The 20615-nt window shown below is 34.6% G+C and overlaps 1 protein-coding gene across 3 annotated transcripts in view; it reads left to right on the top strand.

The window, feature by feature from the left end:
- LOC149786407 (uncharacterized) overlaps positions 1-20615 on the top strand; it is a 144192-nt gene that overhangs the window by 81661 nt on the left and 41916 nt on the right. For all 3 annotated transcript variants that reach the window (XM_089976829.1, XM_089976830.1, XM_089976828.1), the window contains 10 exons: positions 1046-1161; positions 7294-7352; positions 12323-12477; positions 12949-13167; positions 13484-13708; positions 15691-15930; positions 17283-17377; positions 18384-18566; positions 19133-19310; positions 20129-20230. In XM_089976829.1, coding sequence (XP_089832955.1) covers positions 1046-1161; positions 7294-7352; positions 12323-12477; positions 12949-13167; positions 13484-13708; positions 15691-15930; positions 17283-17377; positions 18384-18566; positions 19133-19310; positions 20129-20230 — 1572 coding nt within the window. The remainder of the gene's footprint in view (positions 1-1045; positions 1162-7293; positions 7353-12322; positions 12478-12948; positions 13168-13483; positions 13709-15690; positions 15931-17282; positions 17378-18383; positions 18567-19132; positions 19311-20128; positions 20231-20615) is intronic.

Below are 20615 nucleotides of genomic sequence, written 5' to 3'. Positions count from 1 at the left end.
TTACAGTTATTATTAAATCATTTCATGAACACACATGTATCCCTGCTGAAAATAGAGTTGTAGATCTTGCAGAGCAATTTCATTCATTGTTGAAATGTCAGGAAGCTGTAATAATACAAAATAAATATCATTTAGATATGATTCTGAACCATATTGTTTTTTTATCTCTAATCTATTCAAACCAATCCCAATATTTATCTGTGACCCGATCCATCTCTTAAGGGTTTAATATAATCCAATTAATTACCGTACCTATCTACTTTATTACCCAACATATTTGATCTTTCCATCTTTTCTATTTTGTATTTGAATATCTATCTCTATATATCACAAACGCAATTAATTTTAACAGAGAGGTAAATTGCACTAGATATTTTTTTTAGCAGATAGTTGTTTGTACTTGATATGGCACATACGATTTTACGGTCTTACGACAACACAGCCCAAGTCATTAGCTAGTACACATTCAAGGGTATGACTGTATGTTTTACAGAGCTATCCCCAAATTGCTTAGGCATGCCACATGAAAGTAATGCGATAGGTTCCATTACTTGCAGTACCGGTTCAGTTCCTGATTGAAGCGAATTTTAACTTACAAAATGCTCTTATATTGATGACATTCAGTATATATATATATATATATATATATATATATATATATATATATATATATATATATATATATATATATATATATATATATATATATACCATATACCTCTGTGTATGTGTCTGTTTGAGGTGAGATTTTAATACTAAAGTTAATGTCAAAAGCTTTCACACCAAACGAAAGGAGAGATTTGTAACTCCTGTGTAATACACATGTTCGTTTATCCATGGGCATAACATCAATAGGCGATTCCTCATGACTGACAACAAACTGACGGTCAGTATGAGTCGTCAGTCGTTCGCAAGCGAATTCAAACTGCTAATAACTCTGTAAGACTTGTTATTCTGAGAACTGCATAGCGATTTAAGGAAACATTTTAGTCATCCAACCAATGTCATTCATTCTTTGAAAATCTGCTTTTTTGTTCTTGCATAGTGCGCATCATTCAAATGGACGTTTATTTATACCTTGTGGATGTCCAGTTTACTGCAGAACTACAGAATTTAACTTCACCTAAGTACATGAATACAAGCACGAATATTATGCTCAAGGTAAGTTCTCTTTTATGTATATGGTAGGCTTAAATGATTACAAGTCACAAAAACCGGTTTGTACTAAAATAAAAAGATTTAGGTTGTTGGACAGTTGGCTGAGGTATTGCAAAATATGACACAACAGCAAGGTAGTTCTGTCAGTCCAGTGTCAACAGCTACGAATCGCTTTTATGCAATGTTGGTTATTCATAGCCATGATTTCTGACACCGATTATCGATCTTAATCTAATATGGGTGAATCACCTTTCGTTGTTGTTGTTGATCTAGGGTATAACGCCATTTTTCAGCACAAGATAGGCTATACATGGCGGCCAGTATAACTGGTGGAGGAAGAAACCTGGAAAACCAAGGGAAAAACCACCGACCGACGAGAAGCTACTGGCAGGCTTTCCCACTTACCCACGCTAGCCGAGCCTTGTACTCGAACCCACGCTAGCCGAGCCTTGTACTCGAACCCACGCAGACAGAGGTGAGATGGCAGTGATCCAGAACGGTGAACGTTTTAGACCGCTCGGGGCCCCGAATCACCTTTCGTACTTTCGTACTTAAGTTCCTTACAATAATAATGCCACATGATTGCATGAATCCGTTTTCCTAAACATATGGTTATTCAAAGTCAACCCGAATTTCTGGAAATAATTTTTAATCTTGTTCTTCTAATGGATTTTTATATAAGAGAACAGTAAAACCGACAGGTGTGAAATTAACAAAACCGAAAGGTATTTAAATTTTATTTTTGAGACGATTTTCAAAATGATCATTTTTTATGGTTTTTGTGAAATCGTATGTGCAGATTACAAATTCACCAGGAATTTGTGTGAAGATTTGTATTATCCAAAACAATTACCGACAGTTTTACCTCCCTTGACTAAGTCTCAGTTTGTTAGTATGTGTGTCGTCTTGTGAGATATATCCGTCCGACTTATGTAGAAATTAACGGACTTTACCATTATTTTAAATAGTGTTTCTATTAGTATAATAATTTGCATTTAAAAAGTTTTATTTTCCTGTTAACAAATGTTCAAGAAAGATGCAACTGTAAGGCGTGTCAGATCGGGAAATATAATGAAGAGCTTTCTAAGAACGTCTTACTGCCAATTCTAATTGCTGTTTTCAACACTTTGCAAGCGATCAGCATCATCATATCATTTGAAGAAGGAATCAAACATATCCTTTACGCAAAAAGAGGAAAAAAATAATATGGCTGGCGATCGAGTGAATGTGTGAGCGAGAAGTTAAAGCACAAACTATTGATAGATAAGTAATTCCCTCTCATGCGTTATGAAAGTGAACTGTAAACAGGTATCTTAATTAAAAGTTGGACTTTATAGATTTGTCAAGGAGAAATCAAGACAGTAAATATAAGCCAAACAGTACTAATTATTACATTTGGAAAAAGGGGGTTACAGTTAAAGGAGCGATGTCTCCAACACTCAATCTCAAAGAATTTTAATTTCTTTGTGAAGAGTTTTTCTCGATAATTATGACTAAAAATTGGGATCTCGAGTGTTTATTTTTTCCGTGTTAGTTGTATACTTTAAAATGTAGAAAATTACACCGAGATCGCGCTCCGTGTTCGAATGTACAATATTTCTAGTATGTGCTTAATTCATTCCAATATTGCATGAATTGATTTTTTATGTTTATTATTATTATTATTATTATTATTATTATTATTATTTATCCATAGATAACTTTATAGCATTGAGTGTTTCTCTTTCTACAAAATCCACATAATTGCTGTTTATATCGTAACCTCTGGCAGAAAAACTAGAATGTATTCTTAAATTTCGTGAGGTCTTTGTTTAAACATAAGTCACTTCGGTATATATAACACAGGCACGTATTGAAATTCTTTACAAGGTCTTAATTGTAAACGCATGTATTCGTGAACGATGCATTATGAATTTATCATAACATTGAATATAGGGTTTTCAGATATGAATGGTTTAAAACTAAAATTAAACACAAACCGCATTTATTGCTTTGAACTTTGAAATACTTATTTATTTATGTACACATATTTTAAACATGCAGGATGGTGAAAATCTACTAATTGTAAATTACGAGTAGAAACATTTTGTCAAGCCAGAGCTACGGAAAACAATTATAAATTCGAACAATGCCAGTTTTACATGTTTGAAGCAGTGTATCCACGTTGTGGAGAAGACCGCGTTCGCTTTTTATATTGGCGAAGTACTGCAGTTTTTAATTAAGGAAACAATATTGGACCAATTTTTTTCTTCAAAAAATTAAAATACTGGCTGAATTAAGACTGCATCATGTCTTGTGCGGGAATGTGTATCTTCAGCTTATGTGAAAACATAACAATTTACTCACAGAATGATATAATGGAATTACCATCAAAGATTGTTGATTTAAAATAAAAATATCACTGACAAGATAATATCTATTCTAAAGCATGGATATCTTTAATTTCATAAATAATGTCAATAAAATAGGTCGAAAAATATATTTACAAATAATTGTAAAATGGAGCACCACAACTTTTATATACCACCGTAACATAAACGGTCAAGCAATTACATCTACTTAGCTTTAACGACGAAATTCCAATCACTATCTGATCAATCAAATAATCTATCTAGGTGTAAATAGTTATGTAGAAATATTTTTATATGTTCAGGGTCGGTTGAGTTGCATGTCAGGAGCCGACAAGATCATATATGTGGTTTATACAATCGAACTATATTGTATAGCGGACACACTTTCTCTGTCAATATACAGTTTCCAGTATTCAGTCTGAACTCGTATATATTTAATTATGTGGTATAAATAAAACATAATTTTAATATGTATGCTTTTTCTTTTATGTACCATATGGTGTATAATTTTAAGTTCAATGGAAGGTCGCCAAGCACCATTTCTTAAGAATGAAAAGTCATACATCTCGTGGAATATCAAAGCTATGTCGTACATATTATTCAAATGTATATATAGTTGAGGATTCCGTACAGTCAGATAAAATCAATACTACGCATGTAATAACTGCTTTACTTTTATTCGTCTACTATAATTGTTAACTTAACGTTGATTGTCGTGATTCAGATATTTTGGCTCATTGTATTTTTCAATAAAATGTAAACAATATTTTCTTCGCCTTACCTATCTTAGTCCGTGTATTATGCATTACAAATTGGTATTTAGAAATTATTCACTGCTCTGATGTTAACAATAATTAATAGACGCCTTACACTTATCAGCTAACTGTGATAAATATTTTCGCCCATGTATGTTTTGGGTGTCTTTAGCAGATGGGATTAACTATGTGACGCATAATCTACACTTAATTAGTTATATATAACATACCTTTCTGGGGATTGTATCGTGTGACAAAGTAAATGTATTAATATTACTATATGGTGGAAATCTCTGGTCTCTTTAAACTGTGATTAAAATATTAATCTTACAATAATGAGAAATGTATTAATAATTAATAAACACAATTTGCTATTGGGCAGCTAATATTCCTCGTTAGTAGTTTTTTCTCTTTCCCTCTTTGAAAGTTTAATTTAATTGAGAAATTAATTAAATAGATTTGCCTTTTTAATGATGACAAACGTTGTTTTCTTCTCACTCACTCCACAGACAGTTCCGGTGGCCATATATTAGAGCGTCCGCCTCGGATGCGGGAGGTAGCAGGTTCGAACCCCAGATCAGTCATACCAAATACTTATAAAAATGGTACTAACAGCTGCTTTGCATGACACTCACTCTGCATTAAGAGGTTAGTGTTAGGACTGGTCGGCCTGGTGTCAGGATAATGTGACAGGATGGGACATCATGCTACATGTCTGAGGCATGATGCCTAGTGCTGCTAGGCATCACTATAAACTGCCACACTGCAGACGTCGTAGCGATGTGACTGAACAATTGTTAAAGCTAAATTAAAAATCCAATCAAACACAGACAGACAGACAGACACACACAACATATTTGCACTTTTTGGTGGCTATTATGGTGGGCGGAGGGGGGGGTGGACTGGTATTATTAATATATTTGTTCATCATGTTCTTCTCGTATTAAATTGTATTACTTGGAATTCATCACTGATTAAAAAGGTATACAAATCGTAATATAATGTTGCAATCGTCATGGTATACCAAACCGCTTTACACCAACACTTTAAAAACCTTGTTAATTTTAATGTATATTCCATTATGTCGAGGTTATTATCATATCGTATGGACGGGTTAGTCATCGAAGCGGCAAAATTGCTGTATGGCCTCTAACCATTAGTTATACCTATCAACTTCAATCCATGTATTAGCCAATGGACAATTAGAGTGCAAGGGATATATTTTATGCACAAATTCATTTCCGCATCTGCGTGCCTAATATACAAATATCTTAAATATTAAATTTAGAAAATGTCAAAAGGGATAATTTTTTTGGATAGAAATGTTAAAGCAAAGAACAATATTAATCAATTGAACTGTCCGGCCTATGGCAGTTCATAGAAAAGGAAGTATGTATTGTATGTACACTGCAACCTCAAATTTATCCCTGCATTTTTCACCTCCAAAGTTCATTTTTGAAACCAGGTGATGAGTGCGAACATAAGCTTTTTCCGTATGTTATAATTAAGAAAAGCCTTCAAAACGCTGGAAGCATTGCAAAATAGCTGCTATCCAGTTTTGAAATATTCCACTTGTCTTGAACCTAAAAGCCTATTGCTTTGGGTGGCTAGCTTTTCTTCCTTGCCGACTAACTGTATTGTACTGCCTACATACTGCAAAGTAACTATGTGAGGTGTACCTGCCTCTCGTCAATTATAGTAACAACAATAGCCCGGATTTATCCATATCTTTAATTCTTAAACAATAATGTCTAAAACGCCACACCATAGCCAAAGTTAAAAATTGTGACTGGGCTCAATTTATGAAACTATCCCCTGCCAGTTTATCGGGTTCATGTGTAATATATAGTTAATAAGGGAAGTAAATCGGCTATAACGGCCTTTCGTACATAGCTTGCGGTATGAACAGACACAGACCGAAGCATCACGATGCCTTTGTACCAAACCTAGTCGAATAGTTTGTATTACCAGTAAGGATCTAGTACGGCTAATATAGAAAGAGAGAACTAGTGTATGTGTAATAAACGGTATCACTGATCAATCTCTATTTTAATTTGGAAAGCAACATTCTTCAACAACACAATTTTCTCAGTAACTGTTATTTGTTTTCTTTTAGAATAAATGGTAAAGGATTTATTGAGCTTGAATATTATAAGCTGTTTCGATTTGCGTAGAAATAATTACTTTGGAAAATTAGCGTTATGGGTTCCTATGCATGTGTTCTAGTTTGGATTCACAGACCAGGCAGAGTCAGACGAGACAGCTTGCACCCATTTAACAGCAGGAACAAACTCAATCCACTAGGCAAAATACTGTAAAGTGGAATTAGCCCAACCAGACCAAAAATGTTCGCTCTTACAGTACGCACCTATTGATAAATAAATGCATTGACGGAGCCAGACTTCATCTCTAGATATAAAATTTACCTATATTTTCTAACGTTATCACAGAGCATTTCCATCATATTTATCAAATGTTTGTGGTTTTTTCGTATGAATTCTTCCGACACCATTTTAATTGAACGTGGATGATTGCATTTGATACTTACACAATTGACAAGAAATGGGTCAATGTGACACCATCTCCTATGATAATCAGGTATAACTGAGGAAACTAATATCCGGGTGCAAATACAGGGGATCTTATGTCATTTAAATTCTGAAGGAAAATTTGACTAACTTAAGCAAGGATTGTTTTCATGTAAGATGCAAGTGGAAGAGTCCAAGTGGAACATGGAATATCTTGATTTTTAAATTCACCCAAAAATGAAAGATGCGAATCGAAATAGACCTAGTTCTTATAAATATCAAGCCTGCAATTATTTCGTACTCTATCTCAAGGGACAAACGCATATTTGTCTTTGGCTCCTAAATATTAATCTACCCACCAACATGGACGTAGCCAAAAATGTAAGGTGAAAGTTAAACGGTTTTGAGCATGGAAGTATGTTGTTAAATATAGATGAAACGTTATAGACATTTCTGTTGCCCCTCAGGGGTCTAATTTTTTATTTCTTCATTCTCTTACAGATTAGAAACCGTCTTTCAAATATAACCTGGTATAACATCTCCAATATACTCCAATTCACGTAAGCATCATGTCCTTCACACACACACACAAACATACATACATACACACACACACACAAACATATATATATATATATATATATATATATATATATATATATATATATATATATATATATATATATATATATAATCCCTTCAACCGCTTTGTCACCATCGAAGTGGATGCTCTTCAGGTAGGTACAATGTACTTTTGTACTTTGAAATTCATTTGGAAGAATACAGTTTGACTTGATTTAATCTCAGTTAGGTATTCGCTAATAGAAGCATTTATTTAAATGTTTATTTACACCTGTACAATTGCAAAACACAAATATCTATTAAATATAAACTGTACACAAATACACTTGATACTGGGTCTGTGCAGTATATTAATAAAGTTGATCAATGTAATAATATAGTGCATAAAGTGATCGCTACAAAGTATATGTACAAGAAAATTTTAGGTTTTTGTTTCACACACACACACACACACACACACACAGACACTCACACCATCCCTCTCCTGCCCCAACCGCCAAGGGACAGGGTCCCCAAAACTGAATTATATGTCAATAACAGTAGACCACAAAGGAGTAACAATGAAACTTTTTTTGAGGTGGGATTTTCTTTTAAATATATCGCGGAGAATACGGTATAACACTTCACACAGATCTGATGATTCAAGTCAAAGCTAAATGCGCTTGGCTGAAATTCGGTAACAACGTCTGGAGAAATAAATGGGTTGGTGTGTATTGTGGCATGCATATGGCAAAATTTAAAATAGTTTGGAAGTGCGGTGCTACAACGTGGACTGCATGGACTGTGTATAGGCTATATGCAAGATATGGTGGGAACCATACAGCAAGATACAAAGAGAGGACGAAAAGGCAAGAAAACGTTTTAATAATGTTATGTGTGAGCTTCAGTCAAGGGGATCCACTTTAGATCGGTCGGCCGATTTCATTTGCTTATGGCAATTGGCGTATATCCGACCCCAAGGAAGCCACGGAAGTATGAATTTCCGAGGTCTTTGACGTATAATGGTATATACATGTTTCGCTTTTCCTGTGGCAAAGTACAAGAACAAATTTTTTAATTCCATATGAAAATGGTCATGTTGTTGTCTAATTAGAGGTTGCAGGAACTCATGCATTACACAAACCAGCTTGCTCAGTGATCGTCACTCGTTCCGCCTGTTTTTTGCTGAGCAGGTACAGTGGCGCCAGCATTCCGCCAAGCGATAATGTAAATGAGGCCTACATTGATCTTAATTATATCGTTACAAAGAACAATAGGCATTTGTTCCTGATGTTTTTTTTTCCGTCCCCGGAGCCCTAGCGCAAAACCTGCGTGCCTGCCGAAATTCGCTTATTTTTATTATCTCAGCAAATGACTCGGGTCGCTTCAAGTGGTGATGTTTGCATGCTTATTACTCGTTTAGCCACGTTCCCGAACTTTAAGCCGATTTGAATCTGAAGTGGTGAGTGAAACCTTCTGCCTATTATCATGTTGTTGTTAACTATAAGAAGTTCATTCTATATACCACTTCATATATGCAAGCGTAAAGGTCCATGTCACCTGGAATCATTAGAGCTTCAACGATGCAGTCTAGCTTGCTTTTGGCGTGTCCGAGTAATGACCGGTACTTGTTTAACAGATTGGGGGCATTCATAGTTTAGTCAACACTATACATTGTACGTTAGCAAGTAAGTGTTTCTGTACTTTAAAGTCCTTTCCCGACATTACTGTACCATTAGGCATTTCTGATTGCAAACTCAGGATTACCCAAAGGTAAGTAGAACCCTTTCAATGAAACATTCTACCCCGACCCACCCATACACATGGTCACATTGTAGACGGGATTCTTCATAGATCTGATTATAACATTCTACGGTAATCCCTGGTATCCCATGAACTTGCATCAGATCACCTCTGCATTATATGCCATCTTGACGTATCAGTCCTTAACCCTCCACCTTTATCTGCTACTAAGATAAACCTAGGTATGACAGATTGAACCAAACTAATGCACGACATCCAAGCGAACCTAACAACTTGCTTACCTCCTAAAGCAGAACAACTCGATAACTGACTGCGTTCATTGATCGACAAACATGTCCCAGCTACCAAGTGCAGAGTATCAATTCAAAAGTGTTCTTTATGGTATAGCAGTATTAGGGACCAGCTTCGCACCGCCGAAAAGCTGAGAGGTTTTGGCTTTCCACCAGACTCACTATTCATAAGCAAATATATGAATTCGCTAAGAAGAATGTCACAAATATAGTCCATGCAGCAAAATCAGCCCACTACACTAACTAGGATCATGGAAAGTTAGAACTGCAAAGAGCTCGTCGAGATTACTAAGAAGCTAATGTCAAGGAACAAATCTACACCACTTCCAACTACCTTCTCTCCAGTCGACCTTCCGGATATGTTTGCAAATTTCTTCCGTGACAAAGTACAAACCATTAGAGATAAGCTTCATACCACAATTTCAATTGACTCGTCGTCACCATACAGTTGGGATACAGAATTTGAACAGCAACCATTAGCAGCATTTGGACCTGTCTCTATGGATTTCGTTGGTACAATCCTGATGAAGAGTGCACCAAAGTCATGTGAACTTGATCCAATTCCAACATCACTGCTGCTTGAGTGCTTAGATCCAGTATTGTCTTCACTAACTGATGTTATTAATACCTCTCTCTCATCCGGGGAATTCTCAACATTTTTCAAAACTACCATTGTAAAGCCTCTGCTGAAGAAACCAACACTTAACAATAACGATTTAAAGAACTACCGCCCAGGTTCTAATCTCCAATTCATATAAAATATCTTAGAAAAGGTTGTTCTATCCCAGCTTGTATCTCAGCTGAATTCAAATGGTCTATTTAGCAATGTACAATCTGCATTTCGCCCTTGCCACAGTACTGAAACTACTCTTCTAAAAGGAGTTAATGATATTCTCTCTCCTCTGTATAGCGGAAAGATTACAGTCCTCACCCTCCTTGATTTGTCTGCATCATTTGACACAAAAGACAATTGATATATTACTTCACCGTCTCCAGCATGTGTTTGGCATTCATGGTACAGTCTTACTGTGGTTCAAGTCCTACTTGGTCAACAGGACGAAAATTGTGTCCGCAAATGGAATACAATCCAGCCCAGTTGATTTATGTAGTGGTGTTCCACAGGGGTCTGTTCTTGGGCCTTTTCTCTTCATTCTATACACTCAGCCGCTCTCACGTGTGATAGATCATCATTCAGTGTCTCACCAATTGTACGCTGATGACACGCAAATATACAAATCTAGCCACCCAAATGAAGTTGATGCTACCATCCAAGGTGTAAAGAGCTGCATTTCTGATGTGAAATCATGGATGACGTGTAACAGCTGCAAACGAATGATGATAACTCTGAGGCCATTCTGATCACAAGATAAAGACCTTCTCATTCACATCCTTTACCTCAAACAATAAATATCAGCAACACCAACATTAAATTCACACAATCAGTACGAAACCTAGATGTTACTCTGGACAGTATTCTCACATTGCGCCAACGTGTCATGAACATATGCAAGGCTACATATCTTGAGCTGAGACGCATGAGCTTAATTCGCAAATATCTTTCAGCTGATGCCACTAAAACACTTGTGTGTTCATTAGTACTTTCAAGACTGGAATATTGTAACTCAGTTCTGTCTGGTTCATCTCAATATCTACTCCAGAAACTTTCAAAAAGTTAAAAACACAGCTGCTCGGATCATCCTTAGAGTACCACGATCAGAGCACACCTCCCCGCTGCTCTGTACCCTACACTGGCTATCGATTCGATACAGAATCAAACACAAAATTTGTTCTCTTTGCTACGTTTCATTGACGGACTCTAGTCAAACATACCTATCAGACCTCACCCATGTGTACACACCAGGAAGATGCTTACGTCCTCTTCTGACAATTGTATACTCATTATTCCCACTATGAAAACAAAGTCATATGGACAGCGTTCTTTTGCATTCTAGGACCCAGCAACGTGGAATAATTACCCATTGATCTTAGACACAAATCACAGTGATACCATTCAAGAGTGCTCTCAAAACTCACTTATTTTGACTGCAAAAACAAACTTAAAGACCTAATAATGTTTTCTACCTTAAATATTCTCAACATGTTGTTTTTTTTTTGTTTTCTAATTTTATGGTGATTGTGTTTGTTGTAATGGCAGTATATATGTTTTTTATCTTATAGGTGTTGTCTAATGTTGTAAAGCGCTTAGAGCTCCTAAAGATTAGGCGCTATACAAAGCCCTCATTATTATCATTATTATATTTAGAAACTACGGAAGAAACATTAGCTATAATGCCTCGTATCCTTAGGTAACTTTTGAAAGAACTTAAGATTTTAAAATTTTGCTCATTTGCTAGTTATGCTAGTTTAAGTGTACCACAATAGAAGAGATTTGTAGCGATTAAGACGGAAATTTCGTTAAGACTTAAGTATTAGATTTCGCTTTTAGCTGTGATTATAATGAGATGCTGATTCTACTCCACAGTTGCATAAGGATTATCTCGCATGATATTGTCATACTTACAATTTGTTTTAGTTCTCTATATTAATTTCTCATCCTAGTGTGAATAATGTGATATTTGCTATCACCAGAAAGATAATAAGAACGATGGTTATTTTTAGAGGGATAATGTACTTTTTAATTTTAAGGAAATCGGCTTCTGATTTGACATTTTCAGGTAGAGTATTTCAGATCAAAAATTTTAAGGCAGGACATGTTTGTTATTTCAAATCTATCATTAAATAATTAAACGTTTTGTCGATTACATCAACGTTGTCTTGACGATTATATATATATATATATATATATATATATATATATATATATATATATATATATATATATATATATATATATATATATATATATATATATATATATATATATATATAATGAATCTGATAATTATTTTTTCCAGCAATGCAGGTAACGAAATAACACTAGTTAAGCTGATTATTCAAACATGGGCACCGCCAACCGAGAACATTGACGACATTGTATGCACTTTAAAGAAGCTATGTGGTCCAGCTAATCAAGATGACAGCTGGAACTTGTACTTGTATAATGTAGATGGTACATTCTGCATAATTAACTTAGTGTTTCATGAAATGTTTACAACCTACATGTAAAGTTATTTCTGGTGTGCTTTCGTAATGCTTACTGTACGAGTGAAGTAAGAGTCGCATTTATTTTAGGAAAGTATGTTTTATAACAGTCTACTCTGAGATGATAAAATGAATCAGAACATAACTATTGACTCGTGATATGAGAATAAAGCAGAAAAACATGCGACAGAAATGTAACATAACTTAACTGTATCTGTACATAAATCCCGCTATTGGATTAGGCTAAAAAATGGTTTTTATGTTATTTGAAATTTCGCAACCAACCTGTAATATATTTGGGACTTGTGCAGCGGGAATATTTTCTAAACAGACTTTATGTCTCCAAATGTTATATTATATCTCGTATACCTTTGTCTTAACTATAACAAGCCGGTGTTGATATTTAATGTTGAGTAAATTAAACATTATTACATTTCAGGAGCTTTAGTAAATCCAAGTCAAAGTGTATTTCGTAATGGAACGGATGGCTTTCTGACCTGCACATGTATAGGCAATATAGAATGGTACTATGCCGAAAGCAATGTCACAAGCATGATTACAACAACATCTAATTCAAGGATACGGCGTCAAGATCAAGCAATAAATTCCACAACAACGAGCAACCTTACCTTCCAACCTGTTCTTGAATCAGACATTGGTAGTTATGTTTTCCCAAGTTACATCTAACGTACAAAATAAGATGTTAAGCAGGCTTTAGTTTATTACAATGTCAATGTTTGACATATTCAGAAAATTTAATTACATGACTTTTATAAATAAAGCCTAATCATCATTATTTAAAACTCAGTGAGATGATTTGTATTTTGTATTTCTAGGATGGTGGCATTCTAGTAAGAAAAATATCATATTTATCATCAGAAACAAAGCACGTTTTTTATGCTTACACTATAATCCTTCTTTCCTAAGTTAGTGGCACTCGAATCAGACAAAATATGTTAAATGTTGCCTTTCAGGTTGGTATGAATGCCGCTGTGAGATAAACATCAGTACTAAACAAGTAGCTGGAATCAGGGTTGCTGTTCATGTTCCCGCACAAGTCGATGTTTCTCCCTTTACACAGACCGTTAATAACGGATTCAGTGCTAGCATCAATTGTACTCTCAACAACAATGCTGAGGGGGTATCATTCCAGTGGTTTAAAGATGGAACACCACTACAAAACGAGTCAGGAAACCTGGGTAATTCTAGAATAAATTGGTCAAACACCTGTATAGATTATTACTAAAAATAAAAGCTAGTAAACTCTGAGATAAATTTCAGGTCAGACAAAAAGAGAACGTTTATCAATGTAGTGATCATGTAGAATCACACAAAACACGTTTTTGAAGCGCAAAACTGTCAAGACGGCAAATACCAACTTCAACATCGATTTACAAAATTAAATTGATGATTGATGGGTAAGACAGACGACTTAAAGAATTAACACCTAGCATGATTAACTAGTTTAAGCGTCTCAGACACGCTATTTCACTTGAAATAGGAAACCGAATCATGCTGGGGTGTTTGTAGCCCTTATAATATGATTTAGATATGGGCTTTTTATATTATTTAACTGTGTAAGTGTGTCATATTATGATACCATATGATGCCTTTTCTCGCCTCATCGAGAAAATTTTCATAATGAATGTACTTCTGTGGAAGCTATTGGATATTATTTGAATATTAAAAATTTCCTTCAAATAAACGCTACGGTTAGGTACAAGCAGTAAATTGGTGGGATTTAGAGATTTTAAAGGGAGGGATGTTTTATAAAAAATGATTACATCTGCTTAGTCTGTAGCTAACGCAGTGCAATTTAGAAGGTTAAAACCTCATTACACCTGTACCTTAATATAAATAGCATACTGTATATGTCATGTTGTATGAATGTTTTAACAGCATGGGTCCTATTCCAATAAAATTATCAACTTCATTTCTTCAAATTAAGATTGTTTGTTACGATACTTAAACAACTTCTTATACTTTCGGATTTATCAGAAGGTTTTGAAAAAAAAAAAAAGCTCAGACATAAAGTGTACTTTACAAATTATTATTTTCTAGCTTAAAGAGGCGAAAAATCAAATCCTCACACAAAACATCGATTATTTTATCAACACAAGACATATACTATTTTATGACTATGAATCACTAAGTAAAATATATTTTTGTATTTGACATAAATATTTTAATCGTTTTGGTGCAAATGAGGCCAGAATCGTCCAGAATGTTTCTTAAGCAAGTAAATTTAACTTGCTCACTGACCTGTCGATGTCTGATCATGGATTCTCCGCTCGCTTCTCAAAATCAAACGTTATCACCTCTAAAAGATTTAAAAATAGCTCTTGATGTTCACGACATCAGTGTCTGAATCACATTTGTTTCCTGTCCTCGAACATGTTGTCTGTATATACCTTGACAAGTCTGAATTATGTTTTAATATACTCCTTTAATTCGTTTAGGTTATTTCTTTCACTTTAGGCTCGGCAATATGTGTTGGTAATATAGTATACAATTATGTCATTCTCTCTGCCACTTGTTGTCTGTATATACCTTAACAAGTCTGAATTATGTTTTAATATACTCCTTTAATTCGTTAAGATAATTTGTTCACTTTAGCCTCGGCAATATGTGTTGGCAATATAGTATACAATTATGTCATTCTCTCTGCCACTTGTTTCTCTTTGACGACAGTGTCAGGCACTTTTTTCAGAACCATTCGTACATTCAAGCACTTTGGATAAGTTTCTCAAACACACCCCTTAATGAAATATTCAACTACAGTAATTTAAGGTCCTCTTATTCAAAGCATGCAGCCATTAAATATTCTTAAATAAAGAATAGTGCCCAGAATCCATTGATTTTTTACATGTTGATAAGAAAATGAAGTTCTTTCAGCAGTGTTAAGTAGGCTAGCTCGTTAATATATGGTACTCTGACTGTTCCATTTAAGGTATTTATTGTATATAAATAGTATCCTCGTAGCATCTACTGCCTTTACATCTCTTGTCTATATAGGATTGTTTGATAGGATTTCTGTTAGTGTTTTTCCAATAAGAGATTGGTTAGGGTTATTCTCAAAGTTCTCACAAATTAGCTTCTTAGTATAATTCCAAATAATGCCGATTGTATTGAAGTTTACTTTATCGATATTTAACTTATACTGTTTTGTTCTCATGTTTAGAAAACCTTTTGAATGGGAGTATATCGCGCTTAGAAATTACCAATATTACGCAGCCAGCAAACTACTCGTGTAGGGGCAATAACTATGCTGGATCCGGTAATAATGCAACAGCTACCGTCTACGTTCTCAATAGCAAGGATCAATACTGTGAGACCCAAAGAGATGACATTTGGAATACTACATGGGAAAACACTAACAGTGGTACTGTTAATAGGAAACCCTGCCCAAGCGGCTTTAAAGGTGGGTGAGTCTTTAGTAGTACTAAAAGGTTCTACTGAGATACGTTTTTCCTTTGGCTAAGAAGACGTATTGTGTTTTTGGAATGATTATATTATTTCAGATGGATGATGATTTACTATTGAATTTATGACACTCATTTGATAATTTCCAGCCTTCGCAACCCTAGTCTCGCAACATCTAGAAGCTATTCAATGAATTCCATACATTCAATGTTGTATCATTACCAATTAAACATTATGTTTATCATATAGTTTTTATTTCAGTTGAAAAAGTCTAGGCACAAGGAAAAATAATCCTTTCGGCATGACGTTTAATTCTAGTTCAGAAGTTACATATTTCAGTTCTTGAGCATGACAAAACAGTTGTTTTAGCGTCTTCAAACAATATTCAGCAATTCGATAACTAGAAATTTATTAATAGATTTGTTATTACAAATTATAATATCATTAGCGACTTTCTGTCAAACAAATGAAACATTTGACACAGACAATATAACTTTTCAACAATGGATTACTTATGGAAATTCCTGTGTGATGTCAGATAGTTCACTCGCGTCAAGTCAGGTGACGTATTTGAAGCGCCATATACATTGATTGTAAAGAGACTCTGAAATTCTAAGAGACCAGCTTTTGTCGATATTCTCTTCGTAAGAGATGTTATCATATTTATTTCAATAAGATGACATTTAAGCCAATATTGCCCTTGGGTGGGGTGCACGATGTAAACCGCAAGGAGGCTGTAATATCAGGATAATAGGCGGCATTACAATAGGTTGTTTGAGTTTTCTGCAGTGTATCCGCGTGTTCTCGCTGCATTGTTTTAGCTTTTGTTTGACTTTTTGAGTATTCCATTTCGGATAAATTGGATATATTCCAATCTGCATTAGTTTATGCTTTTTTGCGTGATTTCCCAACATAAATTTAAATAAACCCTAAACACTGAAAGTAAAATGCACGATGTGATAATACATCATATTGGACTTTCATGACGTTATAATATATTTCTATTGCATCGGAAGGTCGAAACGGCATGTTCGCGATACTGAAGAAAAAAGTTGAATTCCACAAGTTTGATTTAAATAATTTAATAATCAATTCTAGACCTAAGGTGAGGGGATAATGACTTTTCATGGATCAGCGAAAGTCAGGGTAATGTCGGTCGGTATGCGATTTATAAGTCGATAACTTCATATCAATGAACGTCGGTAATTTAAAATATTTTTCCAGCCAATTTATGAAAGATTTTATCCAGTCCTTTCATCTTATGTAATTTAAAGGAAGGATGACTGATCTAACAAAAAAGCCGAATTTTCAACATACTTTTAATATCATTTTCGTTTTATAATAATGAAGGTGAAGCTACTCGTAACTGCCGCTCTAATCGTTCCTGGGAAGATCCCGTTTATGGTCAATGTGTGAACGAGAAATTACTCAGACTTGAAGCTCAGGTAGTTAAAAATATATGGAAAATTATTAAGATAATGTTATATAACTAGAGCCATAATTAATCCATGTACTTTACATATCGTCCTATCTTGAATCAATCTTTATTGATGTATTGCCAGACAAGTTCGTTGATGTCATCACAATACATAATAAAGTATGATAGCGCTTTGACGGCATAACAATACATAATTTTGTGTTGCTGACTGTCATTGGTAAGTAAACTGTTTTGGAGAAATACACATTATCATTAAAACAAAATTAGCATGGTCGTTGATATATTTTCCATATCTATCCCCGTTCAGAATATTAATGAACGGAAGTGATTTTTAATATGTATGCCCTTGTCTCAAGATATAAAACATCCTTAGCTCTTTAGCTGACTGAGCAAGTGTGATTGGGTGAGTCAACCTATTTAAAATTTTGAATTGCACGAGCTGTTTGAGAAGTTTAGTCTTTTGAGTAAAAGAGCTTTCTGTATTTATTTCTTATGATACGTTATCGATGATCTAAGAATAATGATCATACACAGCTGCGCAAATGTTTGCTGGATTAATCATGAACGAGTCTAGGACTCATACTCTATCCGTGTGTTGCGGCAAGCATGAGCACGTGGCAAACCATGTAGGATACTTACTCTATGGTTTGAAGGGCTAAAATGTATGTAAATATCCTGCTAATATTAATTCAGGGTGTTACTAAAACAAGGTGTACAGTAGTCCTTTAATCATGCTAGTATCACTATAAAATAATTTTCGGTAATATCGTACTGCATTCAAAGCATGTTCTACTTTTGTAATAGATCCGTTAAGCATACGCAACAGTCATATGAAAAATATGCGTATTTGAAAATGAGATAGATGAAAGTGGACCTCTTCTTCAGTACATCACGTCATTGTGGGAAGTCGATACTGTTGTTAACAACGGAATTTTTCAAGAAATAAACATACATAAATAAAATATATGTCTAAAGAGAGGCACATACATGCAAGCTATTTTCTTACAATCCAGATTGAGAAGATAAAGGATGGCGTTCAAGTTGCAAATGTCTCCACAGTCCTTGAAGAGTTACAAAATGCGACGAATCCGAATGCAGGAGTACTAAGGGAAGCAGAATTGAAAACTGTGGTGTCCATGTTAGACAAACTCGTCAACATCAAAAGCTCAAATGGTGCGAACGAGTCTGAGTTTACGGTAAATATGATGATATAGTTAACTTTTCTTTAGATGTTCTAAATATTTAATAGCAAAATAATATATCAGTCAAAGGCCCGTGCTCAAAACAATAGTGCAATGTTAGATGGAAAGAAGGGAGGGTTAAGTAGTGATGTGTAGAAGTGACCAGACTTACAATAATTGCTCCTCATTGGACGGCACTATAATGAAACTAATACAACCAGAATTGCAAATAATGAATCATACTTGAACGTGTCTAGATTAAAACTAAGACAACCAGAATTATATTAATGATTTATATTTGGACCGGAGTAGAATGAAACTTAGACAAAACAGAGTATTATGCATGAAATAACGTTACATGAGACACACGCACTTGAAACTTTAGAAATTGATTTTTGAAGAAACTGTTGTCAATTTATATTATATTGATTATTATATTGATATTTAGCTTGGCACTTCTTTGATAACTTGCTTTTCTCCAAACACATGCATGCCATAGCTACTACATATTTGTTACGTCTTGATTTGAAATATGAAGGATACCCAAATAATATTAATATCTCACACTATTCTTGTTTTAGGATTTTGTGACGATAGCAAGCAACATAATCGATGCAGGCACGGCAAAATCGTGGACAGGACTGATCACGAAGGAAAAACGAGGAGCAGAAACCGTGATGAAAACTGTCGAAGATTTTGTTTTCTCCAATCTGAATGCGTCGAGGCTCAGTAACTCAACGATTGATAGGAAAAACATAGGTATAGCTGTGAAAATTATAATTTATGTCCCAGGTGCGGCAAGATATTGTGTTATAAATAGCACCTATACGCTGAGGTAGGATATTCAAGTTAATAATAATCTACGTGCAAATAACGGCAAAATGATGCACAAGAACAGTGGTTTTAGCACCGACACAAGGTATGCGAAAAACGACATTTGGGAAGATAACGCTTTCATCGGGTTTTAATTGCCTATGTAAACACACTGACACGTAACATTTTAACCAAACATTAGATGCAGTTTACACGAGGTACGTCATAATAAGTATCAGATTTGTTCCATTAGATAGTGATTTATAATGTCACATCTAAAATATATCGTACTCAGTTCATTACGTATTAATAATAATTGCAAATTATCCACTAGAACATGAAAATGTGTGGGTTTTGCACACTTTCTGATTCTATATATGTACATGACAGTTTCCTTACGTAAGAAATTGGATGCAACTAAACCACCACAAGCGCACGAACTGAACCTACAGATGAAATCTTTATGTATACAGTCTGAAACTTTTCTAACTGTTCTAAATTGAAACAAATTTTCTCAATATGTAAAATTATTTTTAAAAAATTCTTCCATTACGTTATTGTGCCCTCTTCCCCCATTATTTTCTGATTAGAAATAAACCAAAAATAATCCTTAAAGGGTGTTGGTATGAAATAGGAAAGCTGTGACTGGGAATGTGAATTTTTTTAGAAGAACCGAGTCATCAGTCATATAAATTCTGAAATAGGGTGGGATTTCCATTCATATTCTAACGCAAGTGGTAAATTCTCAGATTCATATTTTTCAGATGTTGCAATTGGTTATACGTCCTTGATAGAATTCCCGCCCAAAGGAAACGGACCTTCTCTTAACCAAGAAACCATCCGTACTAGTTTACGTTTACATACAGGTACACTGTGTGGATGATTAATTTTAAAAAAAGTTTAATAGAATCTTAGTACTTCTTTTAAATAAGTATGCATCGATGTGTATATAAAGTTGATTTACCTCTTGCACAATATGAAGAGATCCGAATGATTTTATATATAACGGTATATATTATACCGGTGCACTGGCAAAAACAAATGAAAATACTCTGATACGAAGAATGAACAAAGTGTGTTGCCATTATAAATGAATTATGTTGCCCACGTGCTGATGTGGCGATCAATATACAATCGAAATAAAAGCAGATGATATATAGCAGTCTCCATCTTGGTCAAGACCAAAATTAAGTTAAATTCGATAGGAGATCAATACAATCATTAACAATTACGCATGCATACATGGACTAG

Source organism: Sinohyriopsis cumingii, chromosome 12 (assembly GCF_028554795.1).
Source record: "Sinohyriopsis cumingii isolate HCF-2022 chromosome 12, ASM2855479v2, whole genome shotgun sequence".
Lineage (NCBI taxonomy): Eukaryota > Metazoa > Mollusca > Bivalvia > Unionida > Unionidae > Sinohyriopsis > Sinohyriopsis cumingii.
Note: the sequence above shows the minus strand (reverse complement) of the source record. Positions and strands in the feature narration are given on the sequence as shown.